The 27,832-nt window shown below is 38.6% G+C and overlaps 1 protein-coding gene across 4 annotated transcripts in view; it reads left to right on the forward strand.

Moving 5' to 3' along the window:
* CA10 (carbonic anhydrase 10) overlaps positions 1-27,832 on the forward strand; it is a 164,692-nt gene that overhangs the window by 19,873 nt on the left and 116,987 nt on the right. For all 4 annotated transcript variants that reach the window (XM_021415047.1, XM_021415048.1, XM_021415049.1 and 1 more), the window contains one exon: positions 13,773-13,847. In XM_021415047.1, coding sequence (XP_021270722.1) covers positions 13,773-13,847 — 75 coding nt within the window. The remainder of the gene's footprint in view (positions 1-13,772; positions 13,848-27,832) is intronic.

The following is a 27,832-nucleotide window of genomic DNA, read 5'->3' on the forward strand; positions in this document are numbered from 1 at the left end:
TTTTGTAGTGTCAACCCCATTTCACCTTAGCACTTGTGCACATTTTACCACACTAAATTCAGGATGTGGCTGAACACAGATGGGAGGAAAGTGGTGTTGTTTTAGCAGGTGTTTGGAGATTAGGCTTTACTGTTTTCCTTAATTAGTCTATAGTTAGTATTTCTTTGTCTTTTTCTTTAAACCTAGGGAGACTGAAAAGTCAGTCACAGGGAAGAAGAAAAATATTGGTACATGAGACCACAGGTGATGTCATTTCAGAATTGTTGTGCTTTTTAAGACAATGGAAATTTGCTGGGCTTCTGGATCACCTTGACATTTATTCAGATTTCAGCAGTGTTGTCTGTGGATTACCACTGTGCCGAACAGCAACAGAACACTTACGGCCTAACACTTTAATGTGCACTTAGCCTCTGATATGTGACAAGTCTATAATTGCATATTGAAAATCTTTTAAAGATGTATTAGTGATCACTTTTAGATAATTGACTTAATTTCCGAAGTGGAATGCCTAATTGTTTGGGTTTTTATTTGTTCTGAGTAGTATAGTTTGATGGTTCACAAAGCCTTATATGTTTCATTGGTTTTGGTTGAGTTTTTCTCTATTCTTTGTAGAATAGCTAGGAAAAGAAATAAAAGAAAGAAAACAATGACATCTCAATGCTGTACAGTTTGCAAAATGCCAGTCATGCCAAAGAGTCATTTTACGTATGCCAAATTTACTAAAAAAAAAAAAACAAACCAAAACAATTCTTTTAATTAATTTCCACTCAAAGTAGAAAAATTTGTTCTTCTACTGTGAGCTGTTTCTGGAGAAGGGGAGAGGGAAGAGTGCAGATCTCCTATCAGCTCAAAAAAAAAATGCTCTTATTCCTACAGACTGGCAGAATAAATACTGCCCTACAACAACTGGGTAAATATTGACAATTCTTGGATTGTCTTTCAAGAAAAGCATATTTTAGGAAAGTATTAACCCCAAATTGATTATTTTCTTTGAGCAGCCTTCTGGTTCTGGGGAGTAAACAGACCTCACTTACTTCCTTAATATCACAGGTTGTTGTTTTGTTTACTGTCCTGACATCTCCCACACACTCAGGCTGCCTTCTGAAAGCAGAAAGTAATGAAAAAAAGCAGCGAGTGTTTGTAAAGTGAATATACCACCACTGGGCAAAGCTGCCGATGGCACAGCCACAGAAGTGAGCAGCTGAGCTGTGCAGAAGTGGTATAAGCTCAGTGTCTCATTCTTCATTTCTACCTGGGATTGCAGTTGGGGAAATCAGAATTAAAGAAATGCGCACTCAGAAATAAAGATGTTGACATGGGTGCATCTCAGAAAACTTGTGTGTCTTCTGGAAACGTATTCAGAACATATTTGAGAATAATTCCTATCAGTTTAAATCTTTTAGAACGGGCCTAGAATAAGCTGCTACAAAAATACCATTGATCAAAAGATTGTGTTCTGCAGATGCTGCATCAGTCTTGTTAAATCTTATTAATCTTCACCAGTTCAAGAAACAACAGCCCTTGAAGTTACATGATCTGCTTGCATTATTATGAGTTACAGACTCAAGCTCCTTACATATACTCATGTATCAGTAAGAAGACCGTAAACACGCATGAATTTCAGAACCAGAGATGAAGGCAGGACATGGTCAAACACTGCAAAATGGAGATAGAGTAAGGTTTGTCTTAAGGTCTGAAGGGCCATAGCATAGTCTAAAGCAGTGCAGCGGTGGTTAAGCTGTTTGTTCTCTGGCTAAATAATGGGGTCTCTTAAGCTCATGAACACAGATGGGAAGATGGAAGGACTGCAAGTGGCTTTGTTCCTGCAGCCTGACTTCTCTCACTGGCATTGTCACTGATTCTGCATGCATTTCCACCCAGACCTTCTCTGTTTGTGCTCCTCACTGCCCAGACATAAAACCGATCTCAGATCTAATCCCGCAGCCATAGCCAAGTTATCCCAGTACTGCTGATAGATGAAGCTGTCTGTATCTACTTGGATACATATATGTCATGTGTGACTTCAGGCAAATCGTAGCAAAGGAAATGTCAACAGATCTGTGGTCAGCAGAATGTGGTTGATAACTTCCTTTCAAGAGCATGGCTGCTTTGCAGTGGGCACGCTGGTTGGCCATGGCTTTTCTGTCTGTACCAGCTACCCTTTCTGCATGGATGAAACAAAGGCTTATGTGTCAGACTGGAATGTAAAGAAGGAAGCAGGTTCAGGACACAAGGGCATGATTTCTGTTAGATGCCATACTTATGGAGTAGGCCTGTAGTTCTCCATGTCCCACTGTTCCCATCTACAGCGCTCAGCATATGTGGAGAATTCAGCAGGCATTTATTTGTGCATAACCAGGCATGGGATGCCTGCATCTCCAGGGTTTGTAGTGATTTCTGCAGGCAGCTGGAGAGAAGAGTTTGCCAGTTATCCTCAATTGTTCTTTGAAGCATACACAGGTGAAAATTTTAAATGATAAGGAAGTTAACTGAAAGAAGGAAAGTTTCTCTCAATTAGCCCAAATTTCAGGACTCTTCCCTCTATCTGTAGTATTTTGAAAGCTGCTGTTCTGGGGCTCTTGCACTCACTGCTAATGCAGCATGCTGCTTTGTGCTGCTGCTTCATGGTTGTATTTAGATAGTAATTTGGCAAATATCTGAATATATCAATAGATGGATAACTGCTCAGCACATTTTATAAATGAAATTATGTGGGCAATGAGTACCATGGATGGACAGGATTTTCTGTACTGCTGTCATACTCAGTATTTTGCACAGTAGGTGGTAGGCAGCTGGTGTTTATGGCTAAGTTACTGGAATGATCCCATCTGCAGCTTGCCCCATTGAGTATGAAGGAGGCAGGGCTTTCACAGCTCCTTGTTGGTTTGTTCTTCTGTTTTGGTTTTTTTTCAGTCAAGGTCTTGGCAAAAGACAGATCATAGCATAAGAGCAATCACAAGGGTTAGCACAGAAGAAGACCTTTAGAAGTATTCAGAATAAAGGTAAACATTACTAAAATATGGGAGAAAGCTGGGTAACATGCAATCCTGTTTGGTTTTTGAAAGACACACGAAACTGCCAGGCATCTCTGTTTTAGATATGCAAGGCCAATAAGAACAGAAGTATACCCATTTAAAAATTCCAACTTCCATTTCTGATCCTGAGTTGGTTTTGCCCTTACTGAATAAAATTCTCTCCTCTTGCTACAGGCAAATATAAAAGGCTGTCTGAAACTTCTGTGGGTTTTGACTTGGGAGAAACAGGACCACGCAGACAAAAAGAAGAAAAGCTAGGAAATCCCTTATGAAATCATTGCAGTGGCATATTTCTCTATGCAGTTCCTTTAAACTGAATGTATTTTTTTTTTTAATCTTATCCTTGGTGTTTCTTTTCTTTTTCTTTTATCTATCCAAAGTTTCATCTCTCAAAGGCAAGGAGAGTAAGCTATGAACAATAGAGTAACCAAATGAGGTGGTTTGGTTTTTTTTCCTACATGAGATTTCTGCCTAAAAAAAAAAAAAAAACCATTAGAAAATGATCAACATTCTAAAACAGTAAGATGAGGTAGGGACAGGCATCACAACCACCATAAAATGTCTTCCACCTTAACTTGAGAGGGGAAAGAAGCGTACCACTGCTCTTGACTAATGAGTAAAGAAATGGCTAGGAAGAATGAATAAGGGACACCTCTGCAAGGACCAAGAAACTTAGTAGGGTTCTGAAGAATAAATTGCTCTCCCCAGGCACCCACAGTAGACACAGTTGCATCACTCCAAGCCAGGCATATTGTTGGCTGGGATGGGGTTACTGAAAATATTTCTGAAATAATGGAATAACAGCAGAGTGCCCTTATAACACTGCTGTCTTGTGAAACAGTCCAGAGAGGGGAGGGTATGATTTTGTCCAGCATCAGTGGATAAACACAACTGTGGACAGATGGATGATAGAAGTAATCTCTGAGGGATATTCCACAGTACTGCAGGGAAGCACAAATGGTGAGAGAGGCAGAGAGAGCGATTTGTCTCCTTCCCCATCTTTACAACAGAGATGAACGCATAATGCTTCCAAGCTTGGAAAATTTGGGGAGATATCTGCACTTTTGAAAATAATTCAAAATGAACCAGTAAAAGCTGTATGTTCAGGAATTTATATGGTTGTCATCACTGTAATAGCTAAGCAGTAATTAATGAATTGGAATGTCGATGCAATGCAGCATGGCTGTCAGCTGAGATGAGTAAGACATGTTCTTTTCTTATCTGTTCTGTCTCATCCTGGCAGCTGATCTGACTAGAATGATTTTTCCCTCTGGTTGCTCTTCTGGTTCCCCCACTGCAGTTCAGCTTTGCCCAATTATTTCATGCCTCTCAGTTCAAAACTCTGAACAAAAGCTGCTTTTCTGCACTTTGTCCAAGTTTGGATAGCATTTTGTCTTAACACTGGTGGCTACTTAGGATAATCAAGTAGTGGTGAAACACATGTACTTCGTTGTGTTCATATAGGTTGACTCTCTATCATTTAGCTTATTAGGAAGGTTGAAGTTTTGATGAGAATACTTTCTTCTCTACTAAGTTGCCTACAGTATCATAAATTTAATAAGAATGTTAATGCTGTTGATACACACTGGTCATGTTTGCCTCATGGCCAGTTTAATACTTAAAGGATTCTGAGCTGTGCACTTTGTTTTGTTAAATGATTTGTGGTTCATTAATGACATACTAGGTAAGAATGCTGTCACTTTGCCACATTTGATAGCTTTTTGTGATGCAGGGCCAGAGTCTTTCCTTTTTTTTTTTTTGGGGGGGGGGGGGGGGTAGAGGGGGAAGGACACTCTAGTAATGATTTCTTGTTCTGAGTTTCTCTAACTTGTCCCAGATATCTCACATGCAAAAACCTTTTTTCTTGCCCCATGTAATATACAATGATTTACCGCTGTATTCCAGGAATAGAGTCAAGGAAACGTATATATATAAAGTCTGTTTTGTTAACAAGGGCCTTGGAATTGTTGACAACTCATGGCATCCCATTGTTTGGTCACACACAGAAACAAACCCAATGACTCTAACCCTTCTTGGCAGTTTAAAGGGAATTTAATGAGTTCGTTGCTATTTAAGATTCTTACAACTCATGGCAAGAGTAGAAAGGTGATATGCATGAACATGGGCTCTTCTGAAAGCCTGCATGATGTAGAAACCTTATTCTGAGCAAGTACAAATCTGCTTTAGTCTGAAACAATACTTAATGTTGAAAAATACTTCACAGTTTTGTTACCACCCCTGAAAGGATTCGTAATGTATTCTCCTACTCCCTAGAAGAAAGGCGGTCTCTTTCAAATTCAGAGAAATTAGCTACAAAGTCACAAGGTTTTTGCTTTCTGTCAAGAAACATCTAGTAACAGTAACCAAGAACCAACTTCTACTAAGGAACTACTGAACTGCAGTGGTGAGGAAGAAGAATTGCAAAAAAATTGCATGATGATGGGTTCTGACTTCAGATTTCCTCTGCCAAGTTTCCAGGGAGACTGAAGGCAGCCTTCCTGCTTCTTTCTACGTCTATGTCTCTACTGTTAAGACTGTGGAAAATAATGGTAATCGTATTTATTAATCATTATTAATTCATTGTGTATGATGTCGCCCTCTAGAATGTTTCCATATCACATTCTGGGCCACAGGCTTTCATGAAGTTGTAGAATTCAGCATGATACGAGGCAGCTGTGTATTTTGAAGGATCAAGCACCTAATTTTGATGCCATGCCATTTGTCTTGAGGTTAATTGGAAGACCTTTATTTTTTACTCTTGAGTTTGCCTAAGCAGCGATGAATATTAAATTCTGGGCACAGCTCCCACAGGGTAAGCCTGCTGAAGAAATCATTTTACTGAAGCCAGGGAAAAGAATGAAAAAGAGCTGCCTGTGGCAGTTAATGGGACAGTCTGTCTGTTTGTTCTTTTACTGATTGGTAACTTTATGTTTAGAGAGTACAAAGAGCAAGTAGGGTCAGAAACCCAAAGAGAAGTCAATATCATACGTGCTTCTGAGGAAGGAACTTAGTGGTTTCCTTTTAAAGGAAGCCCTATTAATTTAGCATTAATAATGTATTGAAGTTTAAAGGCTCAAGGATATTGAGGCCATTTCTTTGAAGATGCTGTGTCCTAAAACTGCATTGAAATTAATAGGAGTGGAGAGCACGCAGCACAATGTAAAGAGCTTTTCCAAAGTTAATATCACAAGATGTCTTGCTTCTTCTTGCTGTGTTATCTTATAGAGCTCTTCAGACTTTGTATCTAGATGTGATTAAGGAACTCAGAGACAAACTGCCCTATCTAACGCAGAACAGCCTATGGCGTGTGCTGACACCACATCAGAGATGCTGGAAAGCAGTGACAGACAAATTATGTTAACATGGTTTAGGACCCATGAAACCCAAAGCATGCCATCAATAGCTGTCCTGAAACAAGGTTCTGAGTCTCTGGCTTAACCCTCTGGATTTCTCACACCACTTACTATCAGTATTCTAATTGCTGCAATACAGCTATGTATTTTTCTCCTACATTAATTTATTTCCTTTGATTTCTTACAGTAATTCAGCTTTGATGCAATTTTGACTCTTATGCCAAAGAAAAAGAACCGTCTCACTCAAAGGCAATGTTAATCCTGTAGCTAGCTACATATGGGAACTGAGTAAGAAGAGGGGCACATCCCTAGTTCATAGCAATTTGTAGCTAGAATCTTCCAGACTTCCTCTTATCAAAAGAAACTTTCCTAGGTAACAGAGATCTACATAGAAGTTCTCTCTCTTAATCCCTTCCGAAATTAAATTTACTGAAGGAGAAATTACCCCCCAAAATGCATTATTCTAAAAATGGAAGCTGATAACATTAAGTGTAACACTTTGTATTCCAGCCAAAAAATACTTGGAGAGGGCTAAAATACTGCCCAACGTTGTGTGGACTTATGATTGCACGTGTGTGTTAGTCACATTAAAGGGATGGCTTCATGGGGTGGGCTGAGTTAGGGATAATATGTAAGCTTCACGTTAAATTGAGTGCAGTGACAAAGTAACCCACCCTGTGCTGCAGCATGTGTTTTACACGGGTGTATTTTGGGACTCTGCTAGGAGAGAGTCAAAGTGATTTCAACTTTTTTTTTGACTGAAAGCTTTAGATGCTATGTGTGGTTTTGTTCATGTATATTAGAATTCAAGTAACAGCTCATGATTGGGCATATGCCTGATATGGAAAAGTGATGATTACAGGTTGCAACCCACCACCCAAAAACGTATTTTTGGACCTTCCTTTAACAAGCACCTAATGAGCACAGTTGCATGGGATCCCTTGTACTAAACCCTGCTATTTCCTTCCCTGAGCACAATGGGATGGTAACTAGTATTACGACCCCTATTCTCAAGTTAGATAAGTGAAAGTGCACAGTCACCTGCAAGATGAATAGCAAAGGAAGAAAGGAAGTTCTGAAGGCCTTCCTGCTGGCTCTGTGCAGTGGCCCTTAGGCTGGCTATCTCTTACCTTTGCCCCTCTCCTTCCTTTTTAAGTTTAGAAATTCTTCAGTCAAAAGATTCACAAATGCAGCTGGCCAGAAGGGATCAGAACAGTACCTGCACTAGACATTGTCCCTGCAGAACAGAGCTGGGCCTTATACACATTTTTTACTACATGCAAAGCTCTGCTTGGAGTGTGCTGTAAGCAGAATGCTCTTCCTTTGCTATGGGGTTTGGCAGTGGCAAACATCCTTGTTTATGGTTTTTTGAGCAGCGTTTAGTGGCTTTGGATGCTCAGTGGCTCTTGCCAAAAGCCAGCAACATAGGGGGAGTAGATACTGCTGTTTGCTATATTGTGATCTTACGCCACATTGTTTGTCACTGTTACCTGCATACATATGAGCCTGCTTGTATAAATCTCACCCTTTGGCCTAGGTTTTTAATTGTAGTCAGATCAGAGCGCAAAATACAATAAATAGGAAGTACAGAGAGCACTCAAGTCTCTGTGCCATAGCAGAGTTCCCATGGTAGTGCTTCGCTTTTGCCCTCAGACATGATAAAAACAGGTCACGTCCGTTTTGCTTCTGTTGAATACTGCTTGGAATTCACAACAGCAGTGAGAGCTTTTACACATGGGGATGGTGGAAGAAGGATTTATGGAATTGGAAAGTATTAACTTAATGAAAGAGCATTTGCATGTTTTCTGAGCAAAACGTTATCCAGAAAGAAAAAATCTGGCATAGCTGATGAAAGCATTTTGTTTACTGATCCCCTTATAATCCTTTGTTTTCTTTTTTCCTCTCTCATCGTATGGTGATGCATTCAGGGTAGGCTGTAGCATTCATAAGCAAGCTAACCTTTCTTGTCCTGTAAGTATTCAATTATAAATGATGCTTTATATACTGCCTGAAGTGTGTAGTGTTTTTTATATTAAAAAGGCTGCATAAAACATCTTAAATAATAGCTGCATCATGTAGAGACTTGTTTTAAACAAAGTGAACATTAATTAGAGAAGGCTGAATCTTAAGCTAATTGCACCTGCTTAGTTTCCCTGCTGTCTGGTCCACTTTGGACATGTGTATTCCATTTGCTTTAAGAGGCATTTGTTGGTATGAGCCAAAAGCTGGTACTTGTATGATTCCAGATGTCCAAAATGATGGTTTAGATTGAGAAACTCTCTATTCTCCCTAAAGTTTGGGCAACCCATCCTTGGGTTAAACACTGTGCAAAAAAATCCATGTGAAATGTAGTAATTAAAATTGTTAATTCAAAATAATTACAAAGCACATGCATTCTCCAACATTCAGGGAATGCAGGTTAGCAAAAACATTAAATTTCTCCTTACATGGAAACAAAACAAAAAACCAAACAACCATGCACTGTTCTCTTCAAGGCCAATTTTCCATTAAATCACATGGTCTTCTAAACCACTACAAAATCATCTAATTTTAATTATTTGCAATAAATTAATGCCTTGCTCTATGTTTATTATCAAATTACACCATTTTCTTTTTAATCTCATAACTGTGGAGATGGGGGTAACAGTGCTAAAAACAGTTTTTATCTATTTAATGCCAGAGCAATGCTAATCAGGTCATCAAAAGCAAAACCCTTCGGATATGAGAGAAGCACACAGAGTGATTAATACAGCCACCGGAGGAGTTCAGATCAATACATTCAAACACAGAGAGGTTTTTCTCTAGCCTCGCTGAGCCTGGCTCTCCACGGTCTAGCATTTTTCATCTCTGTGGAACGATGGTAAAGGGAATGCAGGACTGTGACATGGCAGGATGCTGCTGGCTTCTGCTCGGAAGTGAAAAGCATCGCCTACAAGTCTATTGTTTGTTTAAGTATAGAAAGCAGGTAACTCATTGTTGAATGACTTGTTAACATCTTCCAAATGAGCATGTTTACTATGGCTTTTTTTTATATTAATTATTGAATTTTATATTATATTAGTGCTAGCCTTCCAACAAGATGCAAATCTTATGCAGATTTAACAGAACACGCATTCTGGTACCTGGCTTCTGAGACAATGTTATCTTTGATGATTTTAAAATAGCTTTACCAAGTACACAACTTCTCTTTGAATTACAAGCCTACCCATTTGGACCTCTAGAAGCTAGACATAGTTAACTGATGAGTCTGTGGCACTGGCATCTTCTGGCATTTGCATTTACAGCATGTTTGCATGATCCTGCACAGCACAGTTTCCCTATGGATGGAAGCCTCTAAATGCTTGACATCTTGTAGAGTTTAGCCTTTAATTTTATGCTCCACAACAAGATATACCTCCAATAACCTGAAAAAATGAAAGCAATGTGCTATATCTGCTCTGAATAAATATCCTGTCTCCTCTACGGCAGCTGCACTGAAATAGATCTGACATAACAGCGTTATATCAGCACAGCCAGTAATCTCAGATCCTAGTGATTTCCGTACTGAGGAGAGAACACTGTAGCAAATGGAGGTCATTTGGATAACCTTTAGCACCTCGGACAAATGCAGCGCTCTGGACTGTCTCTGTTAGTGGCAGAGCACATTGCTGGTGCTGACGTAGCTGCTGCAGAGCTACCTGTGCCCTGCTCAGTCAGCAAAGCATCTCTTCAGATGGCCCTGTTAATTTTGGTGCCTTACAGAACCAACGATGTTTCTTGGAATCTAAAGGTGTGTAAATGTTCAATACACTTCCCTACCCTGGGTATTTTTAAATTAGCAATAAAAACATAAGTCTGAGGTATCAGAAATGAGTTTTTTTTTAAGATACTAAACCCACCCCACTCCCCAGAAATACAGAATTGGTTTCTAGACTTTTTTCCTCCTCAGTATCTTATGTGACAGCTCATGCTAAAGCAAAGGAGCTGCCATGTAGGAACCTTCCTGTTCTGGTAGAAACACAGGAACATCAGAAGCCACAAACAAAGCATGGCTGCCTCTGGTAATGGTCCTCAAGCAGCAGAATTGCAATGAGATGTACAATAGTTTTCCTTTAATTGAAATAAGGATGCTGAGAGAATTTTATTGTTTGCAGTGTCATGAGATGGCAGATATGAAGAATCCTTTTCCTTGGCAATAATTCCTGAGCCATAAGGTTGAACGTGTTTGTCCAGGCACAGTGCCTTTCTGTCAGATGGGCATTGATACAGCAATTGTACAGACCCTGTGTTGTACGTGCATGAGGTGTAAGTGGCCCAGCTAGGATTCCCACCAAGGACTGTCCATATGTCCGTTCACCCTAATTTTATATCCCTTTGTTTCATTACTAATCCAAGTGTGGGTCTATTTCAGAAATACAGAACAGCTTTTTTTTTTTTACTCCTCTGATAAGACTTCTTGTCCACTTTCTAAGACAGATTGTGGTAATAGGTCAGGAGAAGTCTTCAGAAGACGTTCACTCTTTCCTGCCCTTACCAGTCTCCTCTCTCCTTCTGCCTCCAGAGAAACGAGAGCTTTATAGATCTCCTTCCTTTCTAAGCAAAGACCTGCAGGATCCATCAGGGGAAGTCTTTGGCACCAAGCTAGATTTCACAGGCACAAAGCAGAAGCCTGTGTTCAGTCACTCTCTGCGCTATTTCTGCAGGTGTTTTGCTTGAATTGGTATAAAACAGAGGTTTCAGCGTTCAAACAAGAGCATGGTACTGGTGTTCGCCTGCCCAGCTCCTCTCTCAGAACAAAAATGTGCCTTTCTTCTTGACTTTCTCAGTGGCCTCAGTTTTCTGTGAAGCAGCAGTAACCCACTAGTGCTCTCACCTTACCTTAGGCAGCAGGAAAGCAGCTCATCTTACTGTATTCCTTTTTTGTGTTTTATTTTCATGTGTATATTGAAGAGATAAGGATCTAGTATCTGTAGAAAGTGCAGAGCAATGCCAGGTCATGCTCTTCTCTGACAGAAGAAGTGATTGCACAGACATTCAATTATTTAGTACAAAGCTTTGATAATCTAATTTTCTTACTTATCTCATACAGTCTTTGTTTCCATACTAATGCAACAGATTTGAAAAAATATGCCAAAAATCTTAGTTTCCTGATTGTGCTTTTGGAATTAGCCTTACTAAATGTTGGCACAGTACAACGAAGCAGAACTACAGAGCCAGTGCATTTTGATTTAATCTAAATTCTGAACTCTGGACTTGTTTTCTTCTGGACCTGCCATATATCATCTAGACTGGTCCCAGAGGGGGAAAGCTGATACATTTTTCTATTGTGTAAGTTTCTATAAATGCTGATAGCAAACAGTTGCATTTGGAAGTGCCCAGCCTCTCTTCATAAGTTGCCTGCACCTACACACAAACTTTCCTCACTCTTCTGAAAAGCAGCAACCTCTGGTTGGGAATAGCAGCTTTAGCTGCGTATGGTACTAAAAGATTGGCTTCCATGCAATTTAATTTTCTGAGAAATATTAAGTAAAAAACATTGTTGTGCTTTTGGGGGCTCACTTAGTATCCTTTCCTATTGCTGAAACATCCTGAAATCTTTAAGGATGTCTGCTGTAGATAAGCAAAAAAAGTAAACTTCATGAACCAGTGTTGAGATTCCAAAAAAAAAAATCACAGTTCAGACTGGGTATGAATATTTCGCTGCTCAGATGCTTTGGGTTGCAGCTCGGGATTTGCCATTTTCCAAATGTTTGCATAGCATAGTCCAGCACAAAGCCAGACACAGTTTGAGTTCTCTAGACAGTGATATAAACATTAAAAAAATGAAGGTAATGTCTTCTGCAAACTGTAAAGAGTAAACAGGATGACAGTCCTTTCAGTTTAATGTGTCACCAACCAATTAATGGAACAAGCATGAGTACCACAAGGGGATTTCTACATCCACATGTACCCCATTCCATCAGTGTGTCTGGATTTCTGGTGAGCAGATAGTGTTGGGCCTTCTCTCAGTATGTTTAATTAACTTCAGCTTTACTTCTGTTTCTGCAATTTACAGTTAAATCATAAATATTGGTTTGTTCCTCATAGAACAGTACATAGTGGTCCTCATCTTTTAGTCTGAATGTCACATTCTCTTTGTAAGTTTTAATGACAACAACAATTTTTATTATGTTGCTGGAACTTTTCCCAGGGTAATTGTGCCTTCTGTATACAATGTGTGACCAAGAAATGAAACTGCAGCAGAAAGCTGCTAAACCTAGCATGGTTCATAGCTGTGTATTTACATTAAAAACTTAGACCTGGTGAAAGGATTGAAAGCATTTAATTAAAGGAATTAAGCTAGTGATGTAGAAGATAGCTGAGCTTTCTGTAACTCAAGGAAAAGGTTGCTTGAAATTTCATTTCTAGAGCAAAGTCAGGACATTTGCTTATTGGCTCTGACCTGCATGTGTCTCTTACTGGTTTCAAAGGGTGTACAGACATACAATCATCTTGTATGCTTTTCTGTCAGCATTTTATATTTTAAACATTAAATTTGCTCCAGTGCCAATTTCCTTCAGGATGAAGGGAAGTAATATCTTTATAAATCAAGTCCTTTCTACTCTTGGCTTGCCAGGAAGTTTAGAGAAGTTATTTAAGCAATAGTCTTATTATCCAGAGCTTAGATTTTTATCCACATGGCTTTCAGAATATTGATCAAAAAACTTTCATTGGTTAGCTGCACTGTGCTACAGAATTGCACGTCAGACACTGGTAACACCAGGATGACTGTGGTGGGGGGGATACTAGTGGGAGCCACATTGCAGACAATGGCAGAAAACCTTCATCTCCCTGCCTGAGCATTACAGTATAAGCCAACACTTGTGAAGCACAGAATTATGTATTCCTGTTCTCTTTCTGGAACTCAGAGCATGTTGTTTGAAAGGAGAAACACACAGACATAGCTACAGCCTATGGTTCACTGTCACTTCTTCCTGTCCAAAATGAGAGACTACTGGAGAACTTGGCAAAGGAAGGGGAAAAAATGATTCAGTCCACCAACTCAGATACTGTCTACTGTGCATGGAGCTCCCTCATTTTATCTGCATGTTTAACCTATACTGAATTTAAGGTTGGCACATGAATGACCACAAGTGTTACAAAACCTCATTTTTCTATCTGAAATTTTTTTAAGTTTAGCCGTCACATCTTCAGAAATTACATTTTACTGTCTGAGAAACAGAGACAAGGGGCTCCAAGATACAGCCACTTAAAAGAAATAATTCAATTAATTGAATAGACATTGTTTGGGAACTTGAGGAATGACTCCTCTGTTGAAGATGATCCCCTTCTTAGAGTTTCCAAAGTTCCTGTAATTATATGTTTCCTATGCACTGCTTTAATTTTATGGTTTATTTATTTCTAGCTCAACAAAATTCACCAAAAATCCATGAGGGCTGGTGGGCGTATAAGGAGGTGGTCCAGGGAAGCTTTGTTCCAGGTAAGTGCAATGTAAAATCCTAGTTTTTGTTAAATAATCTCTCTGGGATTAGTATAGTGAGTGGAGGGGGAGGTATCTTTGGTTTAGTTTTAATACATTACAGAGATGGGAAGTACACAAGAACTCAACATCACATTATGGTGAAGGTTAGAAAAGTTGATCAAACATATATCCTCTGAAGATCGTGGCTGTTTTCAAGGGTAGATAAATTGCTTTGAAGACACTGCTGTTTTCTCTCAGTAAAGCAAACATCTTTCTACTTTGTGAAAGTGTGCCCTACATACAGAAATGAGGCAGGGAGGATGGAAAAGCAGTATTGTACTTGCATAGCAACAGATAGACAATCCTATCTACAAATTTAAGAGTGTGTTAGGAAAGCAATATGATTAAAACATGAAAGTAACTTGCAAGTTCCACTGATATTTGTTTTGAAAATAAGAAACACTGTGGGGAAAAATAATGAAAGCCTAACTTGGCTTAGTAAGATTTAGTAAATGGTAAATAATCTATGGGCAGCTAAAAGGATGTAAATGAGCATCACCAGCTGAATTTACCAGATAGGCAAAGTGAAATTCCAGCTAGCAATAGCCTGAATGTATGGCTCATTGCTGACAGTGCTCCTGCAAAACACTTGTACTAGGAGTGCTAATGCTATATACTCCTTAAATAACCTGAGATCTGAGTAGGCCTTAGCTTGCTCTTTTTAGCTGCCTCTAATATTTCAGGATCCAAACTGCCTGAGATACTGGTAGTTTGTAGAGTTTTCATTTTATTTTTGACCTGTATTTGATACCTGATCTTTTTGTGCAGTTTCTTGAAATTAGTTTTTTCTTCCTTTATAACAGAATGACTTTGTTGGGCCTTCCCTTCAACCACTTCTCTGGACTCTGCTCAAATTTGTTTTTAAGCACTTCATAGAAATCAAACCATGCTTCAGTACATCCCCATCTCTGTATATTCTGGGACAGATTTTAGAAACATTAAATCCCTTTCCAATCACATTACTCTCAGCTGCACACAGGACTTTTCCCAGACTCTTGGATTCCCAGTACTCGTTATCACCCAGTAGCTAGCAGTTGCTGATGCGCATCTCACAGGTAGGAGAGGACATAGGCAGAGATGAGCTACAGGACTCCTGACACTGTCTTTCCAGCTCCCCTTCTTGCACTGCTCAATGGAGAAGAGAGCGATGGCAACTACCAGCTATTCTCATTATAGTACCTGTGGCTCAGGCCTTTCTTAGCACTAAGCCTTACTTGTGTAAGGGTGCAGAGTTGCCCAGTGCAGGAAGGAGGGCACATCAGGGGCTGGCCAGATCTCTGTACATGCCAGAGATTTTTTCCACCTCACATCCTAAAACCAAAGAACTGATTTTACGATTTACATCATGTATGCAGACAAACTAGGAAGTAGTGCTTTAAAACATTAATTCAATGCAAATTAGGTTCTGAACTAAACTTCAAGGCATGTTAAGTGTGAAGAACGGGTACTTTTCTTTATCTTGGTGATTTGCATAATAATCAATCTGCACTGCGTACTTCTACTACACAGACTTTATGGTTGTGGAATATCAAAGTCATTTGTGATAGGTGAAATACATGTTTCTACATCTTCAGTTCAGCTGAGCTTTGCTTTTAATATGTTGTGTAAGCATTGTCAGGGTGGCAAAGGCAATCATAGTTCAAACAGTTCTGTACTATTTCTTGACTTCAGATACATGCTCTCAACCTTTGATACTCTTGTGTCTGATTGTATTGATTCTCTTGATCACGTTCCTGTTTTGTTAATTACAGGATATAAGTGGGCTTTGATAGGCACAAAATATAAAGCTGATTTGCAGTCATGGAATTCACTTGCCAGAACTCCATCCCGTTCCCAAAATTTGAGGAGTATATATGAGGAGAGCACAAATGTTTCTTGCCCTGGAGGGACACTATTTCCATGACCCTTACTGAGTTACACTAAGTAACTTCAACTTTACATGGTGATACTGATAATCCTACCTACAAGGAAGACCATCACTACCAAATAACAAGTGAACTTCAGTGAAGCAGATAATTTTTTTCTCCTTATAATAAAATCTGTAATAACAACTTTCACACAGAAAATTCTAAAGCCACAGTGCTTCATTATTGGCTATAGATGACCAAAAAGTACTCATTTCTTTATGATTCTGTTATGAGAAATCTCTTTTCCATAGTTCGTATCGTAACCCATTTTACTATAAAAGGGAAAAGACTGCTGGAGATTAACGCTGCTCATGCCTTTTGCTAGGATGATGTTGATGGGATTATGCCCTAACATAGGCCAGCTGGCAAAGCTACACAGACTCCAAAGGAACATAGGGGCAGTATCTGTGAAGCACCAAGAAACTCCCTCTCCAGGGAGAAAACATGTTAATTTGTAAGTGATTTAAAAGGAAAAAGAAGCCTGAGATGTGACAATTGTGGTCATAAGTGCTAAAGCCTGATTTTAAACTTCCTGCTTTATTCATGTGCTTTTGTAGAGGCCTGTGCAGGCAGTGCAAGCATTCCCAGTTTTCCAGTTTTTCCTGTGTGGGCTTTAATTTTTTTTTTAAATGCGCATGTCCAAAACTAACCTTTGATGGAAATGTCACTGTAAGAACCATGAAACATTTGTTTGTGGCCTGAAATGGAGATTTTAAAACTAACATCCATCTACATCTTAAATTTTATGAAAAGCTCACGTACTAAGCCATCCTCCATTTACATAGGAGGATATTTCACACATTGAGGCCAATAATCACTTGGTTTGGCTGCCTACATAATACAAAACAAACCCACTGATTTCTACTTCTGAATTGCTCCCTTCTATACTAACTACAACATTTCTTCTTGTCTTATTTTGGAATTTAAGGAGGCTGTAGCATTGCTCACCGTCTGGTGCATTTGGCTTGTCAGTGAAAACAGTGGTGCTGTCTGAGCTACAGTAGTGTTCTAAACAGTCTGCACACACTCTTCAAAATCATTCAGCCTGATGCCAACTCTGAAGAATTAGCCAGCTGTATACAATTATTTCTTAGAACAATGGCAGCTCTTCTTTTAGAAAGCAATATATTGAAGTACTTCATTTCTGCAGGTGATAAAGCATAGATTCTGGAAATCATTCACTTATTGATCAGAACTTAGGTTAGTGTGTGTAATATTTCAGCTTTGGTGGTCATTAAAGGTAGCTGGAAGTATTTTGTAATAGATTTATTTTTTTACTTCTTTTGGTGGTTCTGCAAAAACTGTTTACAAATCATGTAACTAGAAAGGAAACTAATTAGTATTTTCCTTTTTTGTTCTTGTTTGTCTCACTTCTGTTGGCAGCAATTAACCCTTACAAGGACATGCCAACAAAGATGGTTGCATGAAGCAGGAATGCAGTGATTTATGTTTTTTAAAGTTTTTCTTTAAGCAGTATCTAGGTTCTGCAGTGGATTTCCAATCTACCCAGAAAATTTTCTTCTAATTAGTTCCTCATTTCAAGCTTTGAATTACTTAGAAATCTCCCTGGAAGCCTTTCCTGAATTAATGATGATCAGCCTCAAACCAGGAATAAAATCTGCTACTACAGCTTTTGGAGCTGTCTTTTGTCTGGAAATGCAAAGGGTGACAACCAATGAGAGGATTTGAGAAACTCCCTTACTAGAAGGGAAGGGAAAAAGGGGGAAAGAAATAGATGAAAGAAAATAAAAACAGGAGATTATACCACATTATATTGTTTAAACTGCATTGTATAAGCTGTGATAGACTCTTGAATTCCTGCCCTTATATATGACCTGTAGACTTTTAATGTTCCAGTGGTGGGTAACCTAATCAGGCAGAAACAAAGAGTACCTACTGTCTGTACATGTTCTATGCTTCACGGTAACAGATAGAATATTTATCAAAAGGAAATAACTTCAACTTTCTATCAATTTCTCCATTATTTCTTCTTAGCAGTGAAAAAAGATTATAGCAAAACTTGGAGCCTATGCTGAGGCAGATGTACAGACTTCAGGACATTACACATGCAGTTCTCCAGGGTACTCATGTGAATTACCACAGTAAAGAACTCTGGAAATCTTTGAGTTACCTGAATTACCTTACCAAACTTATGGTTGGAACACAGTTCTTCGCTAACATGGTTTCAGATCCCGTTCCTATCAATAGCCTAATTACCTTTCTTGGTTGATTTGTGCGTTCCCCCCACCCCTCCTAATTTGCAGCTAACATCCACAGAGCAAAAACCGCACATAACAGAAGTCTCAGACTTTGTATTATTGTACTGACAAAGTGAAATGATCGAAGCTGTCTCTGTCTATTTATAGCCACAGACAGGTACTGCAAAGGTCAAGCCTTCCCTTTATAACCAATACTGGACTGAATAGCATGATGCATCTTGCTGTGTTACCAGCTGCCTTGTACCTCTCCTGCTCCTTCTAAGACGCAAGCAATATCCCCCCCATCTGCTTCAGGAATGTGCTAGTATGGAACAGCAGACCTTCAAGGCAGTACTCTGCAGATCCCTGTCAGTTACTGTTCCTCACACTTCACTGTTAGGTCAGATGCCTGTATTTGGGCAGAAGTCACTCCAGTTGCTTCTTGATGAAACAGTTTTACCTTTCAGTGACACTATTAGGGGTTGTAAGAAGAAGGAACAATTCAGTAACGCTAATTCTTTATGACAGCTGTAGTTGGTAAGGGCTATCACAATTTGCACGGATGGCTTCTAGTTCTAAGGACATTTAAAAGATAGTGGTTGCAAATTACACCCTCAAACAGGAGAGCAAGGAAAAGTACTCAAAACATCTACTCTCACATGCAGTGGCATTCTACATGCTTTACAGAATCCTAAAGAACTAAAGTTACTGTCAGTTAAGTAACTGCTTTTCTGCAAATTTAATGCTTTTTTTAAAAAAAATATTATGCCAGCCCACTTTGAAATTTTTAGAAGTGAAAAGCCAACATGCCATCCTGTTATCTTTCAAGGTTTCATCACTTCAAGATAAGCACGTCCCCTTAAGGAGCTTAGTTTTTGTTGTTACTGTTTTTATTATCATTTTTAAATAGGATCGTTGCTGTGCAGGACCTTAGCCCTATCATCAGAATTTTGAGGGTTTGCTCTAAAGAATGAGGTTAATACTAGGGAGTTTTTTCTTCCTTAGGTTCTTCACTGTGACCTAAAAGCAAACCGAGGAGTTCTAAGTATAGATACTGGTATATACAGGAAAAGGTTTATTCTGTTCTTGAGACGCTGCTAAATATAAAAGCAGTTGAAACAGTGGTGCTAAGACATTACTGAAAGCTTATAAAACCTTACTTATTCTGGAGGACTGTTCAGAACAATTTGAAGTGCTGAACAGCAATACTTGGCACTGCTGAGTACGTGCTGGGATATTCAAGAAGTTTATCTCATCTTAGGCCTTGACAGGCTACTCTTCACACAATATCAGTAGTTCATGTCACCCTTCGGCAATAGGGATTTTGGTGATATCTGTGTACTGAAGGAGGAAAACAGAAGCATAAAGAAATCTGATGGAAGAATCAGTGGCTGCTCCGTCTCAGAGATCCAAAGTACTTCTCAATTCTTTAAGCTAACAACCCACAGTTTCCCAGTGGAGAAAGGAGTCACAAAAATACTGTTCCTTGGTATTCTCAATGTCAGTAACATTCTTCTACAGTGGAATGCAATTGGGTTTAATCATGGAAGGGATGCAATGGTTCAGCTTTTGTTTGCTTACACATTTCTCCTATAACTAGTACAGTGAAACTGAACTGGGGTCAAATTTCAGCATTGAGATAAAGTTAACGGGTTCTTTACTCTCTTCCTATCATTATGCTACTTACAAAAACACTCTCATAAAGCACTTTGATGAAGAGAAGCATATTTTAAAAGTTACCACTAGCAATTAACAGGAATACATTTCTTATTTTGTGAGAGTATTTACATCAGGTTATTAGAAATCTTCCTGAAGACACTATAACTGTTGCAAGGGTGATGAACCCAGCATGACTGAGGAGTTCATATTAATACAGCATGCAGTTCTCAATTCACACATCTTACTAGCACAGTTTAGCGTTATTAGGGCAGGATTTGCCAAGTCATATGGAGTAAAACGTAGTAATTGCAGACACACCCTTATCTATAGAGAAAATAAACTCTTGTGAAATCAGATCACACTACTACACTGTGTATTGCCTGTTGTAGTGTACTTGTTACATGGTGTCAATGAAGGATTTATTGTTACTCATAAGAACTTCCCTGCAAAATCCAGTCCCTTGCCCAGTGAAGAAATAAGACAAAAAAGAAAAGGAAATGACACTGTTACCTAAAGGTAGATCCATCATACAGTATCCAAGTACTTTGTCTTTAAAGACTGTTATGATATTTCAGATCTGATTCCATATTTACAAATTAAATCATGAAATTTATTCAGTAGCTTGCAAGAGTTATTTCCAAAAATGCTACATGCATGTATGAGTAGAATTACTTAGGCTCTTCAGTTATGGGATTGCTATTGACTTGAGAATCTAAAACCACTCATTAGTACTCAGTGAAAAATATCCTCCTCACGGAACAGCTCTCTAAAAAGGTCAGTTGTGAACTCACTGAACCATGCACCCACAGAACATGTTCAGGAGCAAAATCCATCCTCATCAATTTGCTGTGTCTGCTTGACTGAAACTACATGGAATGATTATTTGGAGAAACTTTACTGCTGTTGCTTATACATATTGAAATACAGCTACCATATAACATCACACCATCATCTTATTTCTGGGCACACGCTACTTGCAGTCACCAAGACATTTACTATCTCTTACAAATAAATTCACCTTAAAACAAAGTCACCTACTTAATGCATTTCCAGCTACCTGATGACCCTGTTTAGAGCTGTAAATCACATTAGAATTAATGACTTTGGCCAAAGAAAGGAAGCTTTCTGAATGTTATTGATTTGGTGTTGTTTTTTTTCTACTAGTGAAAATATTACTTAGAAATGCCCCTTCTTCCTTTCTGAACTGTGTGCGGTTTTATATTAGGACACTTCTTCATTTTGTATTTCTAAAATGTATGAAAATGCATTAGTGTTTCCAGACCAAGCAGTCACCAGCTTTATAGTCAGGACATAAACCCTGAAAATAACAGCATAACATCATAATGGGAAACCTGACAGGTCATTAACTACAGCTGTGCAAATGGCATTGCTATAATTCACTAGTGCCCATAGACAAGATTACAGCCTTCCAGTAAACATGAAATATGGAGCAGAAAATAACCAGGTCACACAGGAAGTTGTTCACTTGACACCAGGGAGCATTGCTGGTAAGTACTGCTCCCCAAAACAGGGGTGTAACACAATGGAAAGTACAGCAACGAGAGCAGAGCAGCAAGGCCCTAGGCTACAGCAAACGAGGATTTGCTCAAATGCAACAGCTCCAAGCACAGAAATAAAGAAAAAAACCTACTTACCTTCAGAAGGCCTCAGGTACCCAAGGATCTCCAGTGAGATCCTTTCACCTCCACTACCAGCCCTTAAATGAGGTAAAGGAAGGAGTGGCTCCTGGCTCCACCCCTTCCAATCACTCAGGTGCATTGCTTGCAGCTGAGCTCCCCTGGGCTGGCCCTGCCTTTCCCAGGTGCTCAATCACTGGTTCAAGCCATGACAGCATTTTCACTACACAGGGGTCATTTTTTGAGGATCATTTTATGACTTCCCTCTGATTTATTTTCTGTCTCTCTTTAATAATCAGGAGTTTCACTTATAGGGACTCTGGTGGAGGCTGAAGATCTTTACACAGAGTTGTCATTTTACAAATATTAAATGAGATGTAAAGAAAGATAGAAAAACTGAGTTCAAGGTAATAGCAGGCAGACTTGGGAAGAACTGACCAACAAGATAGATGCCTGTGTCATCAGGCTAGTCTGCCTGATCACCATACTGCTGGTTATTGCTGTTCGCTATTGCACGTTCGGCCATTCGCCAAGAGCGAGTTCTGTTTCCATTTCGCTTTTCCTATCCAGTAGTCAGTCATCTTCAAACAACTCTTCTTCCTACTTCTAAATTAGGCTTTCTGAAAATAAAGAGGAAATGAATGACTGAAGTTTAATAGGATTTGGCTGAAATGCTTGCATGGCATGGCCTCACCAGGCTCTATTATCCAGATATTGCCATCTTCAGAATTACCTGGTACTTTAATGTGCATTTGAAATTGGTTAACGAGAATATAAATTAAAGTAATGGAGAAATTAGTCTCTCAAGATTTTATTGCTCATTGTAATTTTATGTTTATGGACATATTGCTTTGAGGCTGGACTTGGGGCTTTTTGATTCTAAAGTATATGGTAAGAAGATGGTGCCTCACTCCAGAGCCTGGTGAAATCAATGAAATCAAGTCCTTCCACTTAACTCCACAGGCTCTGGCTCCAGGCCATAGTCACATAATTCTGTCAATTGTTTAGATATAACATCCCAGTTAAGCATGCCATCCAGTGCAGTTTCATTTTTAGGTAGACTTTTAAACACTGTATCCTAACTTGTTTTACATTTTTTATGAAATTCCTATGGCTAGTTTTAAATAAAATAATAGCTAAGAGGCTAAAAAGAAAAATGAAGATGATGTATTTGCTGAGATGTGAAATTAAATACGATTTGCAGGCAGAGATAAGATTCTCTTCCTACACTTCTCAATCAATGTAATCACAGTGTTGGAATTCTGGAAAGGACCAAAGGAAAAGTAGTGATTAAAGTGGCAAAATTGAACTGAAATAAATGAATCTTTTCTCCTCTATTAATGACTCTCAGGTTTCTTTCTGCCTTCCATTGCTTCTCCTTTGTTGCTGATTCTGAAGCTACTCTCCCTGTAGTCTTTGAATTAATAGTACATTCAAGCAGGCACTAATATACAGTTAAGCATGAGTATAGAGCTACAAATAATATTTGTCGAAGATAATGGAAATTCTCCAAGCTTCTTGGATCAAATAATGAGTATTTATGGTTATTTGTATCATCAAGGCACTAAACATTTTTGTGGGCTTTGAGTCAAAACTCTATCTAATCAGCACTAGAGTGCAAAGAAGGACACGAGGCAGCTCTAGAACACGAGTATTTTAAAATAATGAAAAACTACTCACTTTCATAAACAACACTTCTTGTGTTAGAAGGTCCCATTTAAAACACAGGATAATTTTGTCTTGCAGTTTTCCCTTTCAGAACTGGTTTAGCAGCCTAAGTCCCAATGGCTTTTTAAGACTGATGGCCAGAACTAGAAACTCTGTTTATGTGATTTAAAATGCAAACGACTGGACAAGCAGAAGGAGCTAATTGATTAAAATACAGTCTCTCAAAAGCTCTGAGAATTAAGAATCCAGCTTGTTTAGGCAATGAGATTGGAAGATCCCAGTAGGCACCTACTGTATCATTCAGTACAGTACAATCAGCCTGAAAATGGTTGTGTTTCTGATTGCAAAGTTCCAAAGCATGTGAATCATCTTTAATTCAGAACTTTAGTCCCTGCAAGAGTGTTATCTATTTATTCTTTTAGGGGTTGAGTGGGGTAAATAAGTATGAGATAAGCTCCTGCCCTCAAAACTCTACCACATATTAAATGGAAATCCAGAGAAAGTGAAATGACAAGGAAGTGAAATGACTGCAATGTAGCAGTAAAGGCAAATAAAATGGTTCTGAGTGAAAGGTGTTCTTGTTTCTTGCCTCCTTCTGGGAAGATTTCTGGTAAACTGTTTCTAATGCATCTTTCAGGGAAGCTGTTACTGAGATACTGGCATTTAATTTTCTATTTCCTGCTTGACCTTGTTCTGCAATATGAGCTCGCATTGGTTTTCATGCATAATGTACATAAAGACACTGTCCACTACTTTATACATACTACCATTGCTGGGCCATATATTTACAGAGAGAATTTTGTGGAGCATGCTATTCATAATTGGAGAAGAGAGGATTCTTCATTGCAGGGTTTTAAAATACAAAGCTGTAGAAATAATGTTAGCTGACTTTAATAGGAAAATATATTCAAAACCATTTAACAGATGTATTTTTGCTTACCAGTAACATTTCCCAAAGTGTACTGAACTACAGAATGTTATTCTCTGTGTTAGATTTGCCTTTGTAGAGAAATAGTGCATTAAATCTTGGAACATGACCTGGCTGCAAACAATGTGTCTGAGGGATAAGAAGGGTTGTTGCTGGTGGGTTGTTCTTTGCATTCTGTACGATCCTGGCACTTTTACAGAAAGAATAGTTTTGAAAAGCCCTGCCATTTCTGTCCCTACATAGAGACAGTAAATGAACGTTTTAGTCATACTTTTCTGTAGTAAAGGCGAGAGGAGTGGCATGAGAACTGCCTTTCTGTGTGTCAGTAACAGAAAGCTCCATTCCCCTCCAAATGGGCTGCTCTGCGGCTCAATATGTTTGCTTTTATATCCAGCTTACTGTCAGAAACAGTGCAGGGAGCAGTCTAGCCCAGCATACATTCTTCTGTGATTATAAAAGAGTTTTTACTGATGTGACTTAGAACTGTCTTGAACAGCACAGAGGTCCTCCGTACTGCAGCGTTAAGCATGCAGGCACATTCATGTTTTAGAGATGCGCTTTCCTTTCACAGCAAAAGTGCAACAAATAGCACCAGCTTCAGGTGTCCTTTTTTGAGGAATCTCTCAGACTGATGTTTTTACCCCTCCTTCACTTCCTGGTAGGTGTTTTAGTGACCCCAAGATGACACTATGCCTCAGCTCCAAATGGCTATAGATAATCTTCTCGCATGGTTTTATTATTTTTTTTAATTGAAACAACCATTGAGATGCACGGCTGTTTTTCCAGCACTGCCTTGTCAGTAATGTCACCTTACTTATGCCTTAAAAATAAATAAATACATAAATTTTACGTCTTGAAGAGAATATTTTCCTGAAAAGATCTGAGCTTTTAACAGTTTGTTTTCTAGAAATAAGCCACAGGAAAATAGGATGATATGAGAATGTGGTGAGTGTGTTTAATTCCACATTATCATCAGTCAAATAATAATTGGCAAAAGTCTACTTCCTTATTTTCAGATGAAAAAAGGTGGGTGATGTTAGAAACTTCTGATGCCTGTCCAGCACTTTTAGCCTACTTGATTTTCATTATTTCCAAAGAATTCTTAATGCACGTTTATTTTTTCCCTTCAGTTTCATTGCTCTCAGGTACTAGGCTGTGTGATGCACAACCATATTTACCTTCATGTACCTTTGGAACACACTGTATCAAAATATCTTGCACACTGCCACTTGCCATCAGTCTACACTGGTGAGCTTTCACAGCTGCTCTGCTGGCTGAAGTGCATCACCCCCGCATCTCTGTGTTAACAGCCACTATCTGCTCTTCATAAATGTTCAGCAAGTGTCAAACACATCAGAAAGCACGTTCAAAAGTGAGTTCAAATCAAATATTTGCTTTTGGGTGGAGATGCTTTGGGATGCTTTCTAGACAAGGAACACAATTTATTTGTAATCAATTTATAATCAACTTGAAAATAGAGGTTAGAATGGGAGCTATTTACCAGTCTTACTCGTACTTTACATCCATATGAAAGCAGAAGGATAGTCATTCTTGCTCATCAATTTTTATTTCTGTACCTCATATTACCATTAATTTGGTTGTGGCAGAATCCAGAATCCAACAACTGTTACACTGGGGAAAATCTGATTTAAAAATTGAGAAGAGTCCCACGAACTCTAAATTTAGACCAAGAAATACCTACAGAACATGGCAAACTCTGTAGGTGATTGATTTCCTGTTGAAGACGATTCCTAAAAGCTCAAGTATCTCCAGAAGGTCACTCCCACCTCCAGAAAACACACACAACAACTTATTTTTAGACTTCTGCAGAAATGCCTTGCCCACACAGTAAATTGGACATATGTTCTTGGATTTAGCTGCCAGTTTTGTTAAATTCTGGACTTACTGTTTTTACTAAATAAAATTCCAATCTATTTCAGTCCAAGTAAAAGTAATTTTGCATAGAACTATTGCTCATAGACCTAGCATCCAGAGCTAGGTCTGCTGTTGACATCCTTATACTTCACAGGGAGCTGTAACTTTAGTTACAGCAGCTAGAAAGAATTCTGGATTAAGTGCATGCTAACTTGCATTGCTAAATCACAGTGAAAATTGTATCTCTTCCTTTTGTCATCTTTTGCACAATATGGATATGCTGTTCATGTAACCAAAATGTCCTGTCCTCCCTTTTCTGATTTGTCCTGTTAGCTGTCTATTGTGTCTGCACTGAACACTGTAATAGTGATTAGTTTATACACGTGGGCTACAAATACCCGAATTCCCATAATCTTGTATTGAATGAATTAGTTACAGAAGTAGAGTCAATGCTGGCCTCTTTCGATGTCTCTCTCTGGAAATCTTGTCTATCACCAAATCCCAGAGAAGATAGCCTTTAAATATTAAATTGTACTTCATCTTTGATCACTATCATGATCTCTTCTTCCTAATTTATCTTCAATTTAAAAAAGCATTCCTTGCATTTGTCACTGTCATCTTCCTCTCAGAAATCTCTCACTCAGTATTTCCATGCAACACAAAACAATTGCGTTTATCCTCTTAATTCCTTAGGCCCTTATTTAAGCATCACCAAAGGAATCTTCTGTTGTTAAAAACATACAGAGCAATTTTATTTCAACTGAGTGAAAGAATTTTTTACCCAACTGCTTCCAATGATAGAATATTACAATTTCATCCTTGACTTCGAATCCGGAGTCATAAACTGACAGCAGTCAGCTTTCATTTCACTGAAAGCCTTTTACATATGTCCAGGAATAGGACCATCATCTGAAAGCGTGATCTTAGAATATTCCAAGGGCTACATTTCTTCTGCTTTGAAAATAAGATTGTTCTTCATCAGACCTCCAACACTGTATTTTGAAAGTGCTTATCTGTAATTTGAAGCTGTGACTTCCTATGCTTTGCATATTGCTTTCCGTATCCTTCAGTGTGTATGTTTTATACAAATTCAGCAAACAAAATTTCAGTATTTTGCCAACTCATAGCATCTCTTTGCAAAGGATGAAAGAGAACACTGAGATTTGGTTTTCTGACAACACAGTCCAGAGTAACTCTTGTCTCTTGACAACACTGAGGCTTTTCTTGTTGTTTATAAACCATTGCCACTTTCCTAATTAGGTTTTGCCATGTTGTCTTTGAACAGCTAAATAGCAGGGATCTCTTTCAGGTGTATTTTCTTTGAGATTAATTGTAAACATCTGCCAACTTGTGACGATAGTAATTCTTGCAGTTGTTCAGCAGAGTTCCTGAGAGGATGGTAGTTTATTTTCTGAGTCCCTGCTCTGCATTTTTTTCAGATTCTGTGCATGCTTTTTTCCTTCCTCTCCATCAGTGTGTCCCTGGTTCTAAATTACAATACTTCAAAATGATATAAAGAGGTGAAATCAGCAACGTAGTAAAACTAACACCCAGTGTGGTATTACAATCATAAAATGGCATTAAAGGATGTGGTTTTACAATTTGTAGAATCCTTTTTCTATTGTCAATGAGAAAAAAAAAACGAATTGAAAAGTTTAAGCTTCTCTATACGGGAATAAAAGTTCTGCTGTATGACACAAAGACTTTGAAAGAACTATTACAGATTTTCACACCTGCACAAGTAGAATATGAGAGGGAAAAAAGATTAAAACACATAAGCAACCTGAGCAGATGGTTAAAAAAATAGAAGAGGATAGCTGAGAAAATCTCCCTCTGACATTCACTGTTAGAGACAACAGTGGCTGTTAATAAAGCAGAGTTAATTCTATAGCAAGGAGTGAAATATTATTTAATCAGCAGTACTTCATACATAATTCAATTAACTGCCTTCACTCATCAGTATTAATGAGAGCTGGAGCTTGGATTAATGTGCTTGAGCTTCATAACAGCACTCCCAGTCTACTTAAATGCTGCCAAAACTTAATAACGCGCTGCCAATCAAATTACAGTA

Source organism: Numida meleagris, chromosome 17, assembly GCF_002078875.1.
Source record: "Numida meleagris isolate 19003 breed g44 Domestic line chromosome 17, NumMel1.0, whole genome shotgun sequence".
Taxonomy (NCBI): Eukaryota; Metazoa; Chordata; class Aves; order Galliformes; family Numididae; genus Numida; species Numida meleagris.